The 14,975-nt window shown below is 54.8% G+C and overlaps 1 protein-coding gene across 2 annotated transcripts in view; it reads left to right on the top strand.

Annotated features, from left to right (window-relative positions):
- IQSEC3 (IQ motif and Sec7 domain ArfGEF 3) overlaps positions 1 to 14,624 on the top strand; it is a 47,043-nt gene extending 32,419 nt beyond the window's left edge. Inside the window, exons 5-11 of one of the 2 annotated variants that reach the window (XM_090273830.1) lie at positions 110 to 249; positions 1,601 to 1,726; positions 3,953 to 4,052; positions 4,199 to 4,360; positions 7,255 to 7,347; positions 9,237 to 9,286; positions 12,559 to 14,624. In XM_090273830.1, coding sequence (XP_090129956.1) covers positions 110 to 249; positions 1,601 to 1,726; positions 3,953 to 4,052; positions 4,199 to 4,360; positions 7,255 to 7,347; positions 9,237 to 9,286; positions 12,559 to 13,011 — 1,124 coding nt within the window. In that variant the 3' untranslated portion in view covers positions 13,012 to 14,624. Of the gene's footprint in view, positions 1 to 109; positions 250 to 1,600; positions 1,727 to 3,952; positions 4,053 to 4,198; positions 4,361 to 7,254; positions 7,348 to 9,236; positions 9,287 to 9,368; positions 9,444 to 12,558 lie in introns of those variants that run through there. The other variant, XM_090273831.1, reaches the window with a different exon arrangement.
- Positions 14,625 to 14,975: the final 351 nt, after the last annotated feature.

Here is a 14,975-nt window from a genome sequence, read left to right as displayed (position 1 = left end):
TCCTTTAGGAGCATCTGTCTGGGGGGCAGGGGGCGGGGCTTCCTCTCTGTGGTTCCAGGCCTCTGACGCCTCTCTCCTTCTCCTCCCTGCCTTCCTTCGCACACTCCAGGTGTGGATGATGGCGCTGACATCCCCAGGGAGCTGGTGGTAGGCATCTACGAAAGGATCCAGCAGAAGGAGCTCAAGTCCAATGAGGACCATGTCACGTATGTCACCAAGGTGGAGAAGTCCATTGTGGGCATGAAGACAGTAAGTGCCTGCTGCAGAACGGTGCTCCCCCTGTGGGGGTCACATGCTCTCCCATGCCTGCTAAGCTCCCCCTTCTCCCATGTCCTTTTATTTCTTTCTTCCTGACATCTCCTCCTATTCTCCTCCTTGCCTTTCAAAAACACTTCTATTACTCATGCACTTAGTAGTTACTGAGTCCCTACTGTGTGCCATGCGCTGCACCCTCTTCTTTCCCTTGCCTCATTTCCTCACCATGTCTTGCTCCCGCTGCTGCAGCAGGGGACACTGAGGTGATGAGTCAGGCAAGACTGCCCAGGGCTCTCTGGCTGAAGCACCTGGATGGCCAGCCAGGGAGGTTTATGGTGGAGTGGATACTGGGCAGTCCTGGCCGGTCCTACTGGACAGAACTCAGAAAATGAACTAACATATGCTTTAGACTGTGCTGTCTTGAATCACTGGGGAACCTCTTAGTTGTCCAGACAATATGTTGTGTGTTTGCAGTGATTTTTAAGGTGAGCATTCTCTGTAATTTACTAATTTGCTTACATGCCAGAGGAAGCTCTTTATGCCATAAATTCAAAGGGTGGGGAGTAGGTTCTAGGGTTTGTCTCCAGTTCCTCTCCCTGAATTGCTGGGGAGCACTTTGGGGACCTTGTCTGAAGCTGTGCGCTGGCTCCTCTGCCCAGTGTGAGCAACACTGGCCCTTTCCTTCCTGGAGCCCACATATATATTTAAATCCTCACCCAAGGATATATTTAGTGAGAGAGAGAGAAACATTGACACGAGAGAAAAACATCGATTGGTTGCCTCCTGTACATGTCCTGACTGGGGACCGAACCCACAACCTTTTGGTGTACAGGATGACAATCCAATCAAATAAGTCATCCGGCCAGGGCACAGAGCTTGTATTACTGAGGTTTTAGCATCTCTCTGCTTTGCAAACACCACTGGAGCAGACTGTTTTACACCCTGGAGCAGATTCAGGGTGTCCCTGTAGTCCCCTCCCTCTTGCACACTTGTGTTTAGGTGTACGATGGAAAAGGGGTGGTGTGCCATGCTGCGGGCCACAGCCTCAAGAAGGTCTTGGTGGGAAGCAGGTTGGCAGTGACTGGCTGTGAATGGTCTGAAAGTGCTTACAAACCGTCCTTCCCATCCCTGTGCCTACACGTTTGCTCCAGCGCAATGAGCCCCAGCCTCGCTCCCTGAGAAACATGATGAGGGGGGAAAAACCCGGTGAGGAAAGAGGGGTAGGGTCCTTTCAGGCCCTGTAATAAAGCCCCAGGCCTCCATCGGCTCTCCTGGGAAACGGGTGCTGTGGGTGGGGAGGGCCTGGGGCTCCGGCGTCTCCTGCTGAGCGCGGGCCCCTCCCCAGGTGCTGTCAGTGCCCCATCGCCGCCTGGTCTGCTGCAGCCGGCTCTTCGAGGTAACGGATGTGAACAAGCTGCAGAAGCAGGCCGCGCATCAGAGGGAGGTGTTCCTCTTCAACGACTTGCTGGTGGTGAGCGGACTGGCCCAGGGCACCTGCTGCCCTGCTCAGTCTTGGCAGGGGCCCCCAAAGAGGGGTGGAAGGGGCCCTCCCAGACTGTACACAGAATGCTGTGTACTTAGTGGCTGATTTACCTAGCTGGTGGCATTTTCACATCATGAGCTGTGAGGTAACTCAGGCAGATAGGATCATTTCTACTTTATAAGTTATGAAACTGACTCAGAGAGGTTAAGTCATTTCCATGTCATGGTGGAAAGGAATTAGATTCCAGATCTTTCCTCTCTCCATGTTATAGGAAGCCTGGGTCATGCAGGGTAGAGGGATGTGCTTCATGTCTCACTGCCAGGGTATACAGTGCTGGTCGCTGGACCTAAGCAGGGCAGATGCTGTCCCTGGGCCTGGAGGGATGCTGGTGTGTGTGTCTGTGTGTACATATGCACTTGCATGTGTGTCTCTGTGTGCCCACATCTGTATGGCACTCATTCTTTGGTCTTTGAAAGCTGGTATCCATTCCACATGTGTTTAATGAGTGTCTGCTGTGTGCCAGGCATTGTTGTAAGTGCCAGGAAACAGTGGTGAAGAGGACTTGGTTTCTGTCTTCCCTTTGTACCCCATCTCTTCTCTATCTATGAGTCATATTGGCACAACCTCTAGTATTATCCCAAGTCTAATGATCCTGTGCTAAAGTCCATCTTCCACAGAGCCAGGAGTAATCCTTCCAGAGTGCCAGTCAGGCCTGTCTGCCCTGCCTCAGACCCGACCCTGGCTTCCCGTGCAGGAGAAGGACTTCCCGCCTCCCTGCCTGCCGCCTCCAGGACCTCTGACCTCATGCCCTCGCTTCTTTCCAGGCTGTTCTGACACCTTGACCTGCAGCCTACCTCCCATGGGCCGGGTTCATTCCATCTCAGGCTTTGGTTCTTGCTGCTCCTTCTGCTTAAAAAACTCCCCCTCCCATCTCATCTACCCCCCTCCCGCCCCCCACCTTCATTCAGATTCCAATTCAAACAGCACCTCCTTACACAGGCCACCTAGCAAGGGAACCTGCCAATCACTGTCTAATCCTCACCCTTCATTTACTTCAGAACACTTCGTGGTTTCTGAATTGTCTTATTTACCCATTTCTTCATTTTGGTTTTTTGTTTGGTTGTTTTTTTTTATTTAATAAATTTTTTAACAAGATTACTTTATTTTATTTTTATTTTATTTATCTGTTTTTAGAGAGAAGGGAAAGGAGAAAGAGAGGGAGAGAAACATCAATGTGTGGTTGCCTCTCACTCACGCCCCCAGCTGGGGACCTGACGTGTAACCTAGTCATATGCCCTGACTGGGAATCGAACCAGTGACACTTGGTTTGCAGGCCGACGCTCAATCCACTGAGCCACAGCAGCCAGGGTGTTCCGTTGGTTTTTGTTTATTACACCTGTCTTCCTCCACTGAAGCAGGAGTGCCCTGAGGGCAGGGCTCGCCCTGTCTCCTGCTCTCCTGTACCCCCAGAGCCCATCTCAAAGCAGCTGCTCAAGAAATATCCATGTATTGAGCAACTGGCATACAGAGCTTTCACCTTAGTAGAGAAGGGAGATAAAAATAAGAAAACAAAGGAGATAATATCAAATTGAGAGGAAGGTGCTATGAAGACAGTGAAACAGGGTGAGGGGATAGAGTGACTGGTATTAAGGTGGACTTTTTTGTTTGTTTGGCTTTTGTAGATAGGCTCATCAAGGAAGGAATCTGTAAAGAGGTAGCATTTCATCTAAGAGCTAATTAATGAGAGTAAGCCAGCTCTGCGAAAAGCTTCAGGGAGAGTTATGGAAAGGGAATACCATGAGTAAAGGGCCTGCAGTGGACTGAGCCTGCCCTGATCAAGCTACAGAAAGGAAGAGAATGTGGCTTGAGCAGAAGCCAAACTGCAGCAGGGAACAGACCTGGTGGGGCAGGAAGTGTGGATTGGCTTCTTCTAAGAGCAGTGGGAATAACCCCTGGGGGCGGGGTGAGGGGTTATGCAGAAAAAAACGAACAAATTTTGATAAAGTGGGTGCTGATTGTATATGTGTGTGTAGATGTATTCAATACATGTATATGCATGTGTGTGTGAATGTATCCTAAGTATACAGGTGTGCATATGTGTGCATGTAACTTTGCGAGTGTTTGCCTGTGTGTTCAGCCTCATCCCTGGGAGTTCACACAGCCACACATACGTGTACACCCGGCAGTGCATCTCTGTCTCCCTCTCCTGGACAGATTCTCAAACTTTGCCCCAAGAAGAAGAGCTCCTCCACGTACACTTTCTGCAAGTCGGTTGGCCTGCTGGGCATGCAGTTCCATCTCTTTGAGAATGAGTGTGAGTCTCGGCAGGGATCAGAGATGTGGCAGAGGGCGGGTGGGGGAAGGGGAAGGTGTGGGGAGGGTGAGGTGGTGAGCATGCTGGACTGGTTCCTGCCTCACCTGCTGCTGCTCACAGCCATGGGCCTGGGGTCTGGTTTCCAGACTACTCTCATGGCATCACCCTGGTGACCCCGCTCTCCGGCTCTGAGAAGAGGCAGGTGCTGCATTTTTGTGCCCTGGGCTTGGACGAGATGCAGAAGTTCGTGGAGGACCTGAAGGAGTCCATCGCGGAGGTGACGGAGCTGGAGCAGATCCGGATAGAGTGTAAGGACAAAGTGCCCCCCAGGCTTTCTGAGGCTGTTGGCAGGGAGGGCAGGCCAGCTCTCCGTCAGCGAGGGACAGAGGCGGCTTGTAGACAGACACGTCTCTGACTCTGTCACCCACTTCAGAGTGAGTGTGGGGTGAGCCGCTGCACCATTGCGGCCGCACGTGGGTGCACTGCTCTCCTGCCTCTTCACAACACAAGTGTGGCAGGTCAGAGCATGCGCACGTGGGGCTGCAAGTGGGCCCCTTGGAACTGAGGACTCTGCTGCATTGGACCAGGACTCTGAGCGAGCCAACCAAGGCGCAAATGCAAACCAAAGAGGCCCAGGGCCAGCTTCTGTCCCATTGAGCTCCCTGCACAGCCTCTTCCCCTAGATCCAGTCCAGGTTCACTTACTACATCTGTTGTTTCATTTCTTCTAATCTCAAGTAGTTCCTTGACTTAATTTTTCATAGCATTTTCTTTTAGAAGAGCCAGGCTGGTTTTCTGACTGTCCCTCTATTTGGTCTTTCTGTTCCTCTCAGCAAAGCCTTGATTCTTGATTGTTCCAATTCAGGCATTTTAGAAAACATGGGTCTCTTCACATGTCTGGGTGGTTTAGTGGCTGCTTTCTGGCTTAAGAAAAGAGCGGTGATGACCTACAACCTATGCCCACGGGCAAGCTTTTACTGCTCCCACGCTGCTGTGGCTTCAGATAGCCCTTAAGACAATTAAATAAGAATGGACTCAGAAAGCAAAACAGAAAATAAAACTAGACTTCAGTTCTGCTTTATGTGGCCACTTAGTTAAAAAGTATTTCTAAAATTCATAAAAACCCATTAGGCACAGAAAAGGCAGTGGGAGTTTTTGATCAGGGAGCTGCTTTTTAATCGTTGTTTTGGGTCACCTACTGTGTGCTAGGCAGTTTGTTCATATTCCACTAATCCTCACAGTGATGCTGCACAGTAGGTGCATTGTCCCCATGTGCCAGATAAGACTCAGAGTGGTTAAAGAGTGTGTCCAAGATCATGCATATCAAAAGCAGAGGAGCTGGAATTTGCCTTTAAGTCTGATTTTGAGGTTCATGTACTTCCCACTCTGGGAGGGAGAGAAGAGGTTTTGTTGATAGTTTCCCAAACAACCAAAGCTAAATCAAGTTAAACAACCCCCCCCCCCCCAGACTATGTAACTCCCGTAACAGCTTGGGTGGAAAGGGGTGAGTAAATTCCCTTTCTGTTTTCTGCTGGAACATGTGCCTTCACCAGTACAACAAACAGACTCTTTTCAAGAGGGCTGGGCTGGTTGTTCAGAGATGCAACCTTTGCGGCTGATCTTGAACATTTTGAAGGGCATGCCCTGAAGTGGCTTCACTTCTCTTATTGTTCAAATGTCACCAGTGGCTCCACAGAGCCCCAGGGAGCCACAGTCGGCCCACGGCACCGGTGTTGCTGGAAGGGGCAGGTTTCCCCACCAGCCTGGGAGCAGCACATTGTATATCTCCCCAGAGTACAAAGGCGCAGAGACCGCTAGAACGTGTATGTCAGGAGGTGACTATCCTCTCCTGCTACCTAGAGGGCAGGCGAGGAGGGAGAAAGGTTCACATCTGGCTCTTACTCTTCAGATGGGGAGAAAGGGAAGGAGCAGCTGAGGGAAGATGCAGGGCTGGGCAGGGAGGCAAGCAGAAAGGAGAAAATGAAAATCAGCAGCAGCTACTGTTTACTGAGCACCGTGTGCCTGGCCCTGGGCTGAATGCTGAACCTATTGTGTTATTTAATTCTTGCCACAATTTTCCATGAGGTGAGTAGCAGTCCTCTCGTTTTAGAGACAAGGAAATGGAACCTAACAGAGCCTAAGGAGGCAGTCCAAGTTCACAAGGCAATGACAAAACAATATTTGCCCCCAGGTTCCTTGGACTCCTTGCTCATTTCTCCAAAGCCAAGAAAGCCCCTCCGCAGGGAGAGGGACACATCTCAGTTCAGTAAAAGTATTTCATATTGATTGATGCTGTTACTCAGGCAATCGGGACAAATGGTTTTGGTGTGGGGGTTTGCAGTGTGGTGTTCCTGGACTATAGACAACCAGAGAGGCAGAAAACGGGACCCAGGGGAGTAGCTTTAATAAAAGGAACTTGAGTTATGTCTCCTGGAAAAGAGAGGCTGAAGGAGTGATTTAATAATGACTGTCAAATCTCCAAGGACGGTAACTGGCAGTTCTGTAGCGGTGTCAAGAGAACAAGAAATTGAAATTGAGTACCAAGACAGATGCCTTGGCCACATGGGTCTGCAGCACTTACAGGCCCTGGGGCACAGGGGTCCCCTCCTGGGGAGAGCCCTGCGCATCCTGGGCAAGCACAGCAGGCTGGGGGGAGGGGCACGCTCAGTGCCACGGGGAAGCACGGCCAGCAGGTTAGGTGTCATCAGCCATTGCTAAGGTCTCCTGTGCCAAGGGATTCTTACACATTGTGATAAAAGCTAATATTTATTGGGCACTTGCTGCAACCCTCCTCAGTGCCTTAATGTATCTCCTCATGTGAATCCCCTTAAGGACACTTCGGAGTGGGCACCACTGCCCCTCAGGTGAGGCGTGGAGAAGCTCCGTAACTTGCCTAAAGCTGCACATCTAGAAAGTATCAGAAGCGGGATTCAAACCCACACAGCCCCCTCCCTCTTCTTAACCTCTCTGCCGCCTGTCTGCCATTCAAGCGGATATCGTCATCCCTGTGTACAGATGAAGCAACTGAGGCTCCAGAGGGTGTTTAACTTGCCACGAAGCAGGGTGCCAGGCTCTGAGACCTATGTTTTTTAGCATGTGTTAGGGATTCGTCCTCTTCCTGCTCTGTCTCCTCATTTCCTTCTTTACCTCTATGCTGTTGAGGTTAGGGTTTCTCTCTGTTCATGGGCCTCTCCATTCCTTAGGGGAGCTGGAGAAGCAGCAGGGAGCAAAGACACTCTCTTTTAAGCCTGGAGGAGCCCAGGTGGACCCACAGTCGAAGCATGGATCACCTACAGGTGAGCCTTGGCCCTGCTCCTGGGTGGCTGGGGCCCAGGGGGCATGGAGGCCACTTATCGCCCCTGGGCTTGGGTTCCTGGGACATGTGGGTGAGGGAAGTGCTCATTTCCATGGCCATTCCTTCCTGCTAGGGGGCTCCAGGCTTAACCTCAGGAGCCTTAGCAGGGGGGTGAGGAGAAAGATATGCTAGGGCCCGAGGCCCACATGCTCCATCACTGTCCTCCCTGGAGGAGTCAGGCCAGGAGTCCTGCTGATCCTGTCCCCAGTGCGATGCTTTCTACCCTCTCACACCCCCGCTCCCTGAAGACTGCTGACTCACTGGGGGTGTTGAATTATTCACTCCGGACGAATGAATCCAGCTTCAGACTTTGTACCCCCTTTGGCCCCATCCTCTAGGTCTGCTTCCTTTCTCCCACTGACACTTCCCTATGTTCCTGTGCCTCGGCCTCCCCTCACCCCGACCTACAGGGAGCACAGCAAACTTACCTCTACCTCCGCAGTCCCAGATGAAAAAGAATTAGGAGAGGTGACATGAGAATTAAATCCCATCCCAACAGTCCCCCAGCAAACTACCCAGAAGTATGCTCTCAGTAATTAACTCAGGAACTTATCTTACATGTAACAATCGCTTACTGAGAGCCTGCTGTGTGCCCCATGCTAAGCACTGGAAAGCCAGGGTCCTGGCAAGACATCAGCTTGAGCAGAGAAACTCCAGTGGGTTTCATGCTGGTCCACAGCCCTCAGTGACGGCCAGGAGACCTTGGTGCTGGACAGACAGCATTGCAGGGCGGGGCACGCCCGCTGGGAGGCAGGATTGTTTCCTGCGCAGCACTCGGGGCTCTTTGAGCCGTGTGGAGATTCTCCCTGTGACAGCGCCTTCTCTCCACAAGTTTGACCTGCCACCAGGCATTCGAGGTTCTCCCCACCACCTGCTTTTCAGCCGGCCCCTTCGTTTCCATCAGGTCACAGTACTTGGGTCGCAGCTTGTTTTCACAGCAGTTTAAACGCCAGAGCTGAGTCTCAGCTGTGATTTATTCCCTGGCAGCCCACTGCACGCTGCCCACCAGCCTGCTTCTTTTCAGTTGCAGCCCCTGGCCAGACCAGGCTGCGTCTCCAGGGTCCTGGTCAGGTGCCTCCACATGGAGTGCTTCCTGATCCCAAAGTGGGGTGTGAGAAATAAGAGGGGCTCCAGCAGAGGAGCACTGGAATGCCTGCTGGGCAGGAGGTGGGGGTGGATGCATGGGGGAGGTGACTGAGTCAGAAAAAGTCATCAAGCTGTTGCTGGAGATCCAAAGGTTCTGGTGCTGAGCCAGGCCAGTCAGGCACCTTTGTAGCAACTACAGAGCCGTTATGGGCTCTGCCCAGCCAGGCCCTGTGGTGCGTGCTGTGCAGGCCTCACCGCACTGGGTCCCCACTGTTGGTTCAGCAGCGGGGATAGGAACAAAAAAGGAACATGGCCCCTCCCTCAAGGAGCCTGTATCTGAAGGAGACAGATTAACAGTGCGCCCACAAATGCCCAGTTGAGCTTCCTTGTGTTTCTGGGAGCTAAGGACCAATGCCAGCTCGTTACCAACGTGCAGAGTCCATGTCGGGAAGGCTTTGACTGTGGGTGAATTGAACCCAACAGTGCCCACATCAGAAGGTGTGTCAGAGATCTTCTGGTCTATGGAGGCACAGAGAGGTGTAACATCTTGCCCCCCGCCACACAGCCAGTAAGTGGAAGAGCTGGGCTCCAGATGCCAGTCCACTGACCTGGCCACCTCTGTCTGTGGGAACTGCATGGCACCCAGTCTCGCCAATCACACAGGCGCGGTTACGGGGGCAAGAGGGGGGCAGGAATTTGTACTGGGAGGGTGGAAAGTGAGCCCTGTGCTCTTTGCATTCAAAGCCAAGAGGGAAGCCGCGCTGGGCGAGAGGCCTTCAGAGAGCAGCGTGGAGGTAAGTGGAGGCCTGGTTGCCCAGGTGAGTGATTCTGTGCCCCCTTGTCCTTCTTCTCACCGTCTCTTGTTTCTCTTCTCAGGTATTAATCAATGCCTCCCCAGCCCGACTCACCATTTTACCAATTTCAAGAGATACAATTAAAAGTTACTGCTAGCATGGGTAATGCCACTGTTCCAGCACCTAAATAAGCTGCCGCACTTTCTCCTGTGCCCCAGCCTGGCCTGCCCCAGCTGATTGCCCTCCAAGGTCCAGCTCCCAGGCTAACACCATGCAGACGAAGCCCCTCCACGGCGATTCCTCCCACACACTCCCAAGCCCACGTCCCTAGCACACTCCTCACCGATCCCCTAATACTTGCTTTATCAGGGGGCCTAATATTCCCCTCCCTGAGGAGGGAGTGTCATCCCTTCCAGGGTGGACCCTGCTCTCCCCCATGCTTCGTGAAGAAGCTAGAGACCAAACAAGGGGGCAGCGGGGAGGGTGGAGCTTCTCTCTGAAACAGCTGGTCCATCTGGACAGCTGGCCATGTGGTAGGGATGTGTGCAGTAGAAAATGAGGCAGAGTAGGGGTGGGGTTGTTTTAGAGGCTTTCTGAGGGGAGAGCTGATCTTTTTGAAGACTGTCCATGGCGAAGGGAAGGGCAGCCCATCCTCAAGCCACATAGGAAAGGAATGGGGAAGTAGCAGCAGCAGCTGGTCCTTTTGGGGTCCCCAAAGTGTCACCTGGGGGGCATGCAGTTGCCCCTGCAAGCCTTTCTGGGCCCCTGTCTGGTACCAGCTCCCCTCAAACCCCAATGAGCGCCGTCATACCTTTTCTGCCAAGCCTCCAGGGATCCCCCGCTGCTGCCTCCTTTCCCAAACCGCATACCCCAGGCTGGAGGAGCCCCCATGCAGAGGTCCGAGGGAGGAGCCCTGCCTGCTCCGGGCCTGAGAAAACTCAGGGAAGCCCCAGGGTACTCCAGGGGAGCCCACTTTCTTCTCTTTCCCCACGGCCCCCCATCCCCCACACACCTGTGTCTGGAGGAGGCACCTTTACTCCGAGGAGCTTCCTGCCCCAGCAGCTGACAAGCCCCCAGGGTGGGTATTCCATCCCCTGCCCCTCCTCCCCCCATCTTCCTGCAGCTGCTCATTCTCTAGCCTTGCAGATAAACACGCAAGGTGACCGGCCCTGCCCGCACCTCAGCCCGACCTACACAGGTGGGACAAGCAACCCCATGTCCCCCCTCATTCTCCCTCCGACCCTGCCCACAGGGCCATGTGACTATCTGCAAGGCTGCCCCCCCCCCAAGCCAGCCCCAGGGCACTGCCAGCCTCTGCTCCTCTGCCCAGGGCAGCCTCGCTGCCCGCCTCTCAGCTGGACCCTGAGCTCTCCTGTCCTCTGCCCTCTCTGTCAGTTCCCCAGCGCCTGGCAGAGCCCCTCTGGCAGGTGCTTCTCCATCTCCAAGCTGTTTTGACCCGCTACTCATGTTCCACCCTCAGTCTCTCTTTTCTTTCATCAGCAGGGCGGTGAGAAGGGGGTCAGAATGAGAGAATGTTTCGCTGTCACTTCCTGCTTTTCATTTACTATTAAAGATAAGGGACGGGGTGGGGTGGGGAGGAGGGAGGTGAGGCAGTGGTGGCAGAATCTGGAAGCGGGAGATGAAGAGGAGGTCCAGGGTGAGGCCAAGAGCCATGGGCTACATGGGGGGCAGCTGGGGAGGAAGAGGAAGGGGCTCAGTGAGTCTGGACTGGGGCAGCTGCAGAGTCGGGGAGTTGGGGTGGGGGAGCAGGAGGGATGCAGCTTGCGCTGTCTTGGCCCCTGGTCTCCTGGGGAAGAGGTTAGAATGCCAGCAGGTGGGGAAAGTGGCCGCCCCTCCAGCAGCAGCAGACAGGCCTTCTGCCCAAGTGAGGCCCACAGAGGGCTCCCTGGAGGAAGGCGGCTCCGCCATGCTCCCTGCCTGCCCTGGGTCCTGGCAGGGCCGTGTGGGGCTCGGGGGATCCCTCGTTAGCTTGGGGGAATCTCAGGCCTAAATGTGCTGCCAGTCTGGAGGTGAAGATTGATAAACAGAACGGGGGCTTGGGGAGCAAACGGACGCTGTCCACTGGGCGTGCACAGACCTGGCAAGGGGGTCCCTGCACTTGCACCTTTTGCCAATAAATAGGGTTAAGATCTGCTGGTTTAGGGCTCTGAGATAGTGTTGGGCTGGGCCATCCAGGTCTAGGCTCCGGGATAAGGTTCCCTCCCTGAAGCCTGGATCTTCTCCGTGCTCTGAGCAGCCTGCCCTGGGTGGTGGAACCAAGAAGAGTAGGAGGGTCTCAGCCACCCCCAAAGGGCTCAGGTTTTGGAAGGGGGTTGTGGTACCTAGAGACTTAGGGGGTGAGAAATCAAACCCCTCCCTTCTAGAATCCTCTAGCCTCCTTTCTACCCAGTTCCTCCCCCTGCTAGCAAGAGGAGGCCACGCTGGTTCACAGTGATCTTCATGACCTGAGGGAGGCGGCCACCTCTGTATTCCCCGCCTAGGAGATAAAGCTTAGGGTCCTCTCTGGGTACCCTCTCCTCCAGTGGAATATACTTAACCAGGACCCAGGCTGGGCTGAAGAGGTAGCTGGGGATCTGACTCTGGCCTTTGCTCTCTGGGCTGCTCTTGAATGTGTGGTCATGGTCCAGGGGGGTCCTGGGGGTGGGTGGGGTCAGTCTGGTCACCTCAGGGGTTTCTGGCATTCTGGGTGTTGGGTGCCTTCACGATGTCAATAGTGACGATGAGGCTTCCCCTTTAACGAAGCCAGAGGGAGGAGGGGGCTGCCAAGTCTCAGAGATGCTTGACCCTGTCCCTAGGTTCTTCCTTTGTCCTCAACACAGCCCTGGGAGGCAAGGAGGGGCAAAGACCCTGCTTCTCAAGCTCAGAGGCTGGTAGAGAGGTGGAGAGAAGTTTACCCAAGACCCGCAGCTGCCCAGCAGGCCCATGAAGTCAGACTGCATAGCTATGCAAACCTGAGAGTCTAGGGTCCAACTGCCCATCTCACAGATGAGGAAATTGAGGCCTAGAGAACCGAGGTTACTCATGGTCGGTGGCAGGACACGTCAGCCTCTTGGCTGCAGCCAGGGTCAGAGCCTCTGCCAGCTGCCAGTTTTCCTCTGGTGGAGAGACGGGAGTGGGCCAAGGTGAGGGCTGAGAGCCCCTACGGGCATGGGAGCCACGGAAGGGGAGAAGGGAGGCTCAGGGTGGCCAGTCCTAGTAGCTGGGAATTAGTCTTGTAACATTTCATGCTTCTCTGGCTGTTTCTAAACTAGGTGTCAATTCACAACAGGCTTCAAACGTCCCAGCACAACTCCGGGCTGGGGGCCGAGAGGGGAGCTCTGGCGCCACTGCCAGACCCACAGCCTAGCCCCTCGAGAGAGCAGCCCCCGCCGCCGCCACCGCCACCGTTGTTGCCGCCGCCGCCACCCGCGCCCCCGGGGACTCTGGTGCAATGCCAGCAAATTGTCAAGGTCATTGTCCTGGACAAGCCCTGCCTGGCCCGCATGGAGCCCCTGCTAAGCCAGGCTCTCTCCTGCTATGCCTCTTCCTCCTCTGACTCCTGCGGCTCTACATCTTTGGGCTGCCCGGGCTCCCCGGTCAAGGTCATCCACCAGCCCCCCCTGCCCCCACCCCCGCCCCCCTACAACCACCCCCACCAGTACTGCCCACCAGGCTCCCTGCTGCACCGGCGCCGCTACTCCAGTGGCTCCAGGAGCCTGGTGTAGACCATCTCCCACACTGCTTGCTGTCCCAGGGGGGCTGCCACCAGGGTCCCTGGGCTGCACCCAGGAGCCCCTTTGCTGCTTCCCAGCCCTGGCACTCTACATTCCTGGTCGCCATATTGTTGTTTTGGAAAGAGAACCCCAATCCCTAGCACCTGGGTTTGCCTCACCCAATCTGCGTGCATTCCTAACCCAGCTGAGCACCCTCCCCTTAAGTATAGAGACCCCGCCACGCTCCCCTGGGCCTGCACAGCCAGACATAGGGAGGCCTCCTCATCCGCCTGCCACCACTTGCCACATGGGCCATGGACTGGAGAGAACAGGAATGGAGGGCCTACCCAGCTCCAGGTCCTGAGTCTGCTGGGCCCTGGGCCTCAGGCTGGGAGGGAGGTATGGGGGTTGGGGGCCAGGACACAAGCACCAGACAGACAGAAGGTGGTCTGACTCCCTGCTCAGCCCCAGGTGTCTTCCTGTGTGGAGGAGGGTTGGCCTTAGGTCCCTGGAGGAACCAGAGAAGTGGGAGTGTGAGGAGCGAGGTTCCTCTGCTGCCCCTGCCCCCCAAGCCTGGCAGGCTCAAGGACTGGCTGTCCCAGCCATGTCCTTCCCCAGCCCCAGGGCTGCTCTTTCTCTGGAGCTGGGCCCTGCCTGTCCACGGCTGCGCAGACTCCAAGAAAGCTTTGAGAAAGGGGCAAGTGGAGGGGGACCAGCCTCAGCTCTCTCTAGGTCAATTCCACAGGGCTGTGGCTCTGTGAGGCCGTGTATCTACAAAATGAACCTTTTTAGAGTTTTATTCCCCAGCCCCAAATAATACCCAGCTAACGCAAAGTGCGCACTGGATGTAATGTAAACACATGTGAGACCTAGGTTAATTTTTTCCACCACGGAAGTGGAAAGGGGGCAAAGGAGCAGTGGTCTGCCACGGGGCAGGTGCAGTCGCGAGGCAGGGCTCCCTGTTGCGTGACTGCTGGGGCCTCCGTGGGGGGATTTGGGTGAAGAAGTGGGTGAGAGAGGGGGATGCTCCACAGGCACTCATGTTTCCCATTTCCCGTGCTGCCGTCCCAAGCTTGCCCCTCAGCCTTTAAATCTCCCACCTCCGGCCTCCCTCAGGACGGCACCAGGTCCACCTCCTGCAGGGGGCACTGAAAGAGTCACTATACCCTCAAAATTGCAAAGGAGAGCAAAGTGGGGTTCACTAACCCACAGAGCCTGGGGAGCCTCCCTCAAAGACTTCAGGAGGTGCCAGGGCCCCAATTATGTCCTTTCAGGTGGTGTCTGTCCTAAGCCAGGTTAGCCTCTTATGTCCTGTGCTGTCAGCCTATTGCTGTCCTCACTGAGCTCCCCTCTGACTTGGTGCCCATTATCCAAGCGTCCCAAGAGGCAGAGGAGAATGTGGGCCAGGTCTAATGTGAATGTGCCTCTCCCTGACCCCACCCCAACCCCACTGCAGTCCCCTGGGCCAGCTAGGAGACCCCGATTCTTCTCTGGCTCTCAGAGCTTCCAGATGACCTAGTTTTGTTTGTATGTGTGTGGTCACCAAACGTCATCATGATGTCAGCCAGTGAGTTTATTTCTGGCCATGTCTTTGTTAGCCTGGATTCCATCTGCTGTCTCCTCCACAGTGGACCCCTAGCCGAGCCGCCTTTGTCCTGTCATCCTGCCCCCTCCCCTGTGTCTCTGCTGTAACAGGGACACTCCAGTTAGAGCCTTTTGGAGCAGAGTGACTGACAGACGAGGCCCACAAATTCAGGCATGTCTGATGGCCTTGACCAGGGTGGGGATCCCCCATAAAGAGTGACAGCAGGGCCACAGGAGAAGAGTTGTGGGGACTGGAGTGAGGGAATCTTGAATGAGGGGCTTCAATAGAGTGGAAGTTATGGACAGGCAGCAGGGAGTGTGAGTTAGGAAGGCAGAGCAGTTTTGAGGTGACTGAAGGTGTTTATGGCGTGGGCACCAAGGATGCCAGGGCT

Source organism: Furipterus horrens, unplaced genomic scaffold, assembly GCF_987537825.1.
Source record: "Furipterus horrens unplaced genomic scaffold, mFurHor1.1.pri manual_scaffold_4, whole genome shotgun sequence".
NCBI lineage: Eukaryota > Metazoa > Chordata > Mammalia > Chiroptera > Furipteridae > Furipterus > Furipterus horrens.
Note: the sequence above shows the minus strand (reverse complement) of the source record. Positions and strands in the feature narration are given on the sequence as shown.